Consider the following 7,756-nt stretch of genomic DNA (forward strand, 5'->3'; position numbering starts at 1 on the left):
TGTCAAATGTTGATTTTGTTTTTTCAACCATTGCAACAAGAACATCTGTTAAAGGGATAGTTCATTAAAGTGTTAAATTATCTTATTATTTATGCAATCCAAGATCACAAACAAATATTTTTAGAAGTATATTGGGTTCTGAAGGTCCAAACAATGCAAGAAAAATTTTAAGCACCAAAAAGCACAAAGGCAGCGTAAAATGTATCCATTTGAATCCAGTGGTTTAATCCATATCTTCAGAAACTAGGTGTGTGTGAGAAACAGATTTAAGTCCTTATTTAAGTCCTCAGTCTATTACAATGGACTTCAGTGGATGAACTGATGCCAACTCCAACCATAAGACATGGGATACTTCATAGGCCATTGCCTGAACCTTGGACTAAGGATGGATATCACCGAAATGACCGCCTGGTTGAACTGCGATGCACCTCACTGATCTCTGCCTGCACCACCTCGGTATAATGATGGACTTCACTCTTAAAATAGAATACATAGACTTTCAATTATTTGCCAACAAAAGCCTTCATTGGCCAACTAACAAAGCACAATGCATCTATGTGAACCTCTGCAGTTAATCCAGGCTGAACTTCAAAGACATTAGACATTAATCTTACAGTTCATACGAAATCTTTGTTTAAACACTGACCCTTAACACTTACTTAGTTTAATAATTTTAAACCATGACCTGCACTGAACATAATTAACTAATATTGGCACTATATTCATGTTGTTTAGCCAGAGGGGAACTGGCCCCCACAGTGATCCTGATTTCTTCCAGGGTTTTCCATTAACCAACATCATATGGGGGCTTGTGTTCCTTGCCAGTCACCTTCAGCTTGCTCTCAGAGGTTCTAAATACAATTATAATTTAATGATTTATTTTTAGACACAATTTACAATCATATTTAATCAAACTACACAATGATGACTAAGACTTTATAGATATTACAATTTCATTTATTGTTAATGCATTATTTTCTGTAAAGCTACTTTGAAACAATGTGTGTTGTGAAAAGCACTATACAAATAAAAATGTTGACTTGAAATTTACTTTTTTACTTGAAATTCTCCTCCCAGCCTAGTAGGTGGCAATATGCACAAATAATGCAAATCTCCAAAAACAAAAGAATGGAGTCCTGGGTAGCTCAGCAAGTAAAGATGCTGACTATCACCGAGTCGCGAGTTCAAATCTAGGGCGTGCTAAGCGACTCCAGTCAGGTCTCCTAAGCGACCAAATTGGCCCAGTTGCTAGAGAGGTTAGAGTCACATGGGGTAACCTTCTTGTGGATGCTATAATGTGGTTCTCGCTCTTGGTGGGGCGTGTGGTGGGTTGTGTGTGGATGCCGCGAAGAATAGCACGAAGCCTGCACATGCGCTGTTTCCGCGCTCAATAAGCCACGTGATAAGATGCGTGGATTGGCGGTCTCAGACGTGGAGGCAACAGAGATTCGTCCTCCGCCACCTGGAATGAGGCAAGTCACTACACCACCATGAGGATCTAGAACACATTGGGAATTCCAAATTGGGGAGAAAATAAAAAAAAGTAACAAAAGAATGTGGAAGTGAAAGTGGAGATTTATAGTAAACAAGGACTTGAATATTGATCTGTTTCTTACCCACACCTATCACATCTTGACATGGATTTAACCACTGGAGTCAAACGGATTACTTTTACGCTGCATTTGTGTGCTTGTTGGACTTTCAGAATTTGGTACCCATTCACTTGCATTGCTTTGACTTACAGAGTTGAGAAATTCATACACATCTGGGATGGCATTAAAGTGAGAAAAATAGATAATTTTCCATTTTTGTTGAACTATCCCGTTAATATTATATAGTGATTTTCTGCCATTATCATTTGACTTGGTTAATTTATTCAACAATTTTCAAATATTGAAAACTAATTCTTCACTACTACAATAAACAATTCTCTCATTGAGAGGGATAGTCAAATAAATATTTGTTTTATTTTGCATGGTTTAAGGTGAGAATGTAGCACTTGTTCACCTTCTGCAAATGTTATGCACACAAATTAATTATTAATTGAGACACTCATTATTTAATTTTGATTACATTAAAGTCACTCTACAACAGTCTTGATTTACTGTTCAATCACTAATGAGATGATGTAAATATTCATTAAGACATTCATCATTCAAAGAGAAACTGGCAACCTTTAAAACATGTTTATTAAAGAATAAGCTAAATTGTGAGAAACTGAAAAGCATCGGCATTTCTATGAAAATTATATATATTTATATATATATATAAAAAAAGAAAAATTCCATGTGACATCCAAGGCCTTGTGTGCTCCATACTTTTGTCAGTCCTTCACTAAGCAGGTTGTTGTTTGAAGGCTGAAGAACTGTTTCTTGTAATAAATAATATATACACAGTCCCAGCTGCTGTGTGCCTTGTCTTCAACTCTTTTCATCCTTCCCATCAGCCAGAAATGCACTTCTCGGTCTCTCGCCCCTTATTCTTACTCAGCTGCATTAGAACCGGTGTCTATAACAAAGAAACAGTTAATAAAGCAATGCATCACAACAACAACAACAACAACAACAACAACAACAACAACAACAACAACAACAAAGTATAGTGAATAAAATTTTCTTTGTCTTACTTTTGCCATCACATGCTACAATTTTGACTTTGTCCACCTTGACCAGCTCAGTCACCTCCCGAAACTCAACATCATTTAAAACAAACGTCCAAACATTATCACAGAACCTGTAAGTGTTAAGCGATCCCTATGGATAAAACAAATCACAGTGATTTTCACAGTGCATCATCGTGATCTTGAGTCAATGTTGTATGTTTGATTTTAGGCAAAATGATAATGCTGAAATATGACAGTCCCTTTACTTACCCTAAAATTTACTCTGTTGCGGACCCGGTTGGCTAATCCTGTGTTGATGGCCTTATCAAACTGTAATAGTACTTGGAGGGCTAACTGTGGAGTAATCTGTTGAGTCTGTGGAAGGAGTAGTTGTTGTTTTATTTCACACACTATTATGAGCCTAGAAAAATTTACCAGAACCTAATTGACATTATGGTGTATCAAGAGGACTTTCAGAGTAAAAAAACAAGGCGTTATTCTCACCTACAATAGCATTCATATAAATCGAACAATCATGGATGTATCCATATTGGTTGCATCAAACTGCAAAACTTGACAGCACGTTTATTGTTAATAGACACAGATAAGCATGTCTCTCCCTGTCCAAAACTGTATGCATTTGAAATCAAAGTATTTCCACACACTCGATGTCGCCGAGCAACTTAAATATTTTAAGTAAACAGCTATGAAACACCAAACTTATTAACAAATCCCTCACTAGGGTTGTTTACTCGCGAGTTTTAAAAACATTTCGGATTGTTATTGTGATAAAGAGCTGCTCAGTTACAAAAAGCTGGCGTTAGCCGACACTCAAGTATTTAACTAAACAGACACATTACCAACACATAACACACATAATAGGCATTAACGATATCGGATAGTATGATACACCTCCAAATGTGGATGTCTGCAACTGTGAATGCCGCAATTGTGTTTATCCAATCATATTTATTTATATATCACACTAACTGCGCTGGCTAGCAGTCAAGCTAGGTAACTTTACATTGATTCAATAACCATACCTGAATAAGTTCATCAAGACTTTCCTGTAGGCTGTTTCCGAGTGTCGTATTTCTGTAAAGCTGATATGCCATAGTGTATATTATTGCGTGAAAGCTGATAACTGTTGGATGTTTGGTGGTGCTTTGTGATTTGCCCGCTAGCTGCTCACTTCCTCAATTTCCAAACTTAGACCAGTCGCGCTACGGAAAGCAGCGAGGGGAAAACATATCTTCAATCCGATTCAAGTCTCTTAGGCCCTGTCCCTGTTCCGACACTTGCAGACTTGACCACTTGAGTACGCGTGCAAGCTCAGTGCACTAGAGTGAATACTGCTTCGGCGCGGTCTTTCAGGCTGAGTATATCCCAGAGTTCATCACAATCAGAATACATGTATTCAGTAACTTAATCCAGTTTCATCAATAAGAAAGTAATGCAATCAGATTGCTTTTAGTTACTTTTATCTCAAGCTCACATATGTGAATAAAGATAAATAATAAAGAGAAAAAGCAATCATTTCTCAAAGAGACTTTAATCATGCCTTCTGGATGCAAACAAACCATATTTGAATAATGCTATGTGTGATAGGCCCTATAGCTATTATTATAAACAGTATAAGAAAAATAAAACATGAAAAACAGGGACACTGCCTCCTCAATAGGAAAACAGATGTTGAAATGTACAGAACAACACATTTTAACCAAATCAGATGATCTGTTACAGATTTTTTTTTTTTCATCAAGCAAATGCAGTCAGAACAGATGCACTGAATTATGTCTTGGTTAACATTAAACGAAACATAAACCTCAGATTAAAAAAACACTACAAAGCAGAGTATAGTGTCTGAAGAGGTGGGCATACTGTGAATTTTATGAAGGAGCGGCATCGTGTTATTAGATTGGATAAAGTCCGCGTCAAAAGACTCGTTTGTTCTGGCGGCCACATGGTCACTTATTTTGGGCAAACGGCGTATGCTTGCGTATGTCCTAGCCTAGAATACACTACTGCTACAAAGTTTAATTCTGCCATGTTGGCAGACTAATTAGCACTGACAATTAATTCATTTCCAACTGCAATGGAGATCGTAGGCTGTCTTCTTCTTCATCATCATCATCATCATCATCATTATCATTAGGCTATTATTAATGCCACCAGTGTCTGTCCTGCTTGCTCGATTCACAGTCAAACATCACAAGCTAACGTTTATTCTATGTTTATGTTTAAGGAGGGTTTTAATGGCAAAACACAAAATAAAACAGAAAATAAATATTTTAAAAAAAAATCTTGTTTTAAATAATAGATCAAAATAGATTTAAACCTTTTGAGTGTGTCTTGGTAATCTTTCCATATCAAATGTTATATTGCCAGTATCTCCCTCACCCATAATTGTGAACTGTTCTTAACGATTCATTTATAATTAGTAGCCTATCAAAATGAGATCATATTGTTCATCGTATCATTGTTCAAATTATCATCACTTTTCTCTAAGAACTTAATAACATATAAATTAATTTGGTATTTATGTGTACAATTTAGATTCTTTTTCAACAAAGAAACAAAGAAATGCTGTCCCAGTTACTGTTGTCAATACAACATGAACGCATCTCAGAGAACAATTTTAGAGTTTTAACTGAAGTTGAAATGAGAAAGTTTCGACAGTAGGTGTCCCGTATACCGGAATACCGGCCGTTCAACGGGGGATCCAGTGGTCGTTTCTCCGCTTCTCTTCCTGCTCCCGTGAAAACAATGGAAAAACGGTCTGACAGCGAAATTAGGAAACACTTGTGACTAATTTTAGATATCCTAGCTAACATGAATTACGAATGGGTATACCTTTAAAAAAACACTCCATCTTCACAGCTGAAAGGTATAAATCGCTCTTAACTGTAAAGTTTTTTCAAATTTCCCATAGAAGTGAGAAGAATATTGGAATTTCCACAAAAGTCCAATATTTCTCCAGTGGCCATTGCGATGAAACAGCCCTTTTAATGGCTTGACCTCGTTTGGTGAGCACAGTGTTGAGAGACAGGTGTTACTTACACATGCAACAGTAAGTGGCGCCAGAGTCACGAGAGAGAACAGGAAGAGATCTGCCTGCGGCCGAATCACAGCAGTGCTGATGTAGGGCCATATCGCACGTTTTCTCGTGTGTTTTAAAGCTGTATATAACTGTATTTTATTTTATTTATTTAATGCATATACATGCAAAAAAAAAAAATGTTTGCACGTGCACTTTATATAGGTATATGTAGGTTTTTTTATATAGGTATTTTATTTCGTTGTGTAGTCTCATGTGGTCCTGTGTTGGTCCTTTGTTGTTTTTATGTAGCACCATGGTCCTGGAGGAACGTTGTCTCGTTTTGCTGTGTACTGTACTAACTGTATATGGTTGAAACGACAATAAAAACCACTTGACTTGACTTGACTTGACAAAGCAGATGGTGAAAGGAATATCATATTTCATCTCTCGCTGTTTCGTCGGGCTTGTGTGCGAGAGAGAGGGAGCACTATCATCCAAGTCCAACTCGATCTCATGAAAAGTCATACATAACTTACGAGTTGGCTACTTCGTATGGTCTAGCACAGGTGTTGGCCATTTTTTATTTTCCGGGTCAATGGCTGTGCCGAAAAAAACATGGCCTTGTAAGTGATTTTCCAAAGTTTGAGTACACTTGTGAAAATGTTTCTATTTTACATTCGCATTTTAAGAATTTAAGCATTTATTTTTAATTACAAATTATAATTATCAGCATAACAGTTTGGATGAAAAATGTGTGCAAAACCCGATGATTCTTTATGATATAATTGTGATCCTTCATGTGAATTTTCAGAGCATCTTAACTGCTTTAATGAAAGAAAACCTGTCCTTTTGTACAAAATGAGTTAACACAGTTAATTTCACAAATTTGCTTTTTGATTACTGATCATGAAATTGTGTGAAATCTTAAATATTTCTTATATAATATCATACATTTTTCAAAATCATGCAGAGGGGTAATCACCAGCATGCAAGCAACAGCGAGAAAGTAGCAGGCTATTCTATTTATATGACGTTTTTCGCACCTGCATTCCAATCTACATCTTGATGTAATCCTTCCTTATGATCACGCAGCATTTTTTCATCAGCTGAACAGGAGACTAAACACTTTTCAAATGTGAGGAGTCTTGCGCTGCATGTGCAATCATTCGCGCATCACAAGCTGATCAACTATTTAGCCCTTTTTGAATCTCACCTGCAAAATCTTTTGGGGCGGCTGTGGCTCAGGTGGTAGAGCGGGTTGTCCACTAATTGCAGGGTTGGCAGAACGATTCCTGGCCCACACGACTCCACATGCCGAAGTGTCCTTGGGCAAGACACTGAACCCCAAGTTGCTCCCAATGGCAGGCTAGCACCTTGCATGGTAGCTCTGCCGTCATTGGTATAAGAGTGTGATTGTGAATGGGTGAATGGGACACAGTGTAAAGTGCTTTGAATACAGCTAAGGTTAAAAGGCGCTATATAAGTGCAGACCATTTACTCACGCGATTAACTGAAAGTTAAGTGCTCGTGATGCGTGAATGGCTTGCACGTGCTGCACGAGTCTGATGTGTATACAGCAGTCTCGTCACATTATAACTTTTTGTTTAGCTTCCCATTCAGCTCAGGAAAACATGCTGCATGATCATCAGGAAGGATTACATCAAGATGTAGACTGGAATGCAGGTGCGGAATTTATATATATAAAATTTCTCTCTCACAGTTGCTGGCGTGCAAGTGATTACGCCTCTGCGTGCCATAGGTTGCTGACCCCTGGTCTAGCATGATGTTGTTTGCATAAACTTGTATGACTTCATCATGTGCAAATTCCCTAATGTCTAATGTGGAAGTAAGCACGAGTTCCCGTCTGTCGCTCACTTCGACATTGTGTCAAAGAAGTGACACTAGGGGTTTCTCTTGAGCACCGAATATACCTCTCATCTATGAAAAAAGGCCAATGAGAAGTTGGCATACAGAATTTGCATGTCCCGCCCCCGGACATAGGGGTATAAATGTAGGGAAATACGTCTGTTTCATTCAGAAATTTTCTTTGGAGCCGATGGTCATGTATGCAGTGAGCTGCGAGTCACACACCTGTTCCTCTTACCTCTGATCGA

At 37.8% G+C, this 7,756-nt stretch overlaps 1 protein-coding gene across 1 annotated transcript; it reads right to left on the reverse strand.

Moving 5' to 3' along the window:
• Positions 1–1,001: 1,001 nt before the first annotated feature.
• gtf2a2 (general transcription factor IIA, 2) lies at positions 1,002–3,840 on the reverse strand. Its single transcript, XM_052152276.1, has 4 exons — positions 3,646–3,840; positions 2,873–2,977; positions 2,627–2,753; positions 1,002–2,508 (listed from the first exon to the last, which is right to left on the reverse strand). Exons 1-4 carry the CDS (start codon positions 3,715–3,717, stop codon positions 2,483–2,485), a joined length of 330 nt encoding a protein of 109 aa, XP_052008236.1. The 5' UTR covers positions 3,718–3,840; the 3' UTR covers positions 1,002–2,482.
• Between the last annotated feature and the right edge of the window lie 3,916 nt (positions 3,841–7,756).

The sequence above is a fragment of the Xyrauchen texanus genome, chromosome 2, assembly GCF_025860055.1.
Source record: "Xyrauchen texanus isolate HMW12.3.18 chromosome 2, RBS_HiC_50CHRs, whole genome shotgun sequence".
NCBI classification, from domain to species: domain Eukaryota; kingdom Metazoa; phylum Chordata; class Actinopteri; order Cypriniformes; family Catostomidae; genus Xyrauchen; species Xyrauchen texanus.

Coding starts and splice junctions, on each gene's coding strand:
- gtf2a2 (XM_052152276.1), bottom strand. CDS start 3,717: ATGGCATATCAGCTTTACAGAAATACGACACTCGGAAACAGCCTACAG. Junction 2,754..2,872: donor GCAACAGAGTAAATTTTAGG/GTAAGTAAAGGG, acceptor TTTTATCCATAG/GGATCGCTTAACACTTACAG. Junction 2,509..2,626: donor TGTAGCATGTGATGGCAAAA/GTAAGACAAAGA, acceptor TCTTTGTTATAG/ACACCGGTTCTAATGCAGCT.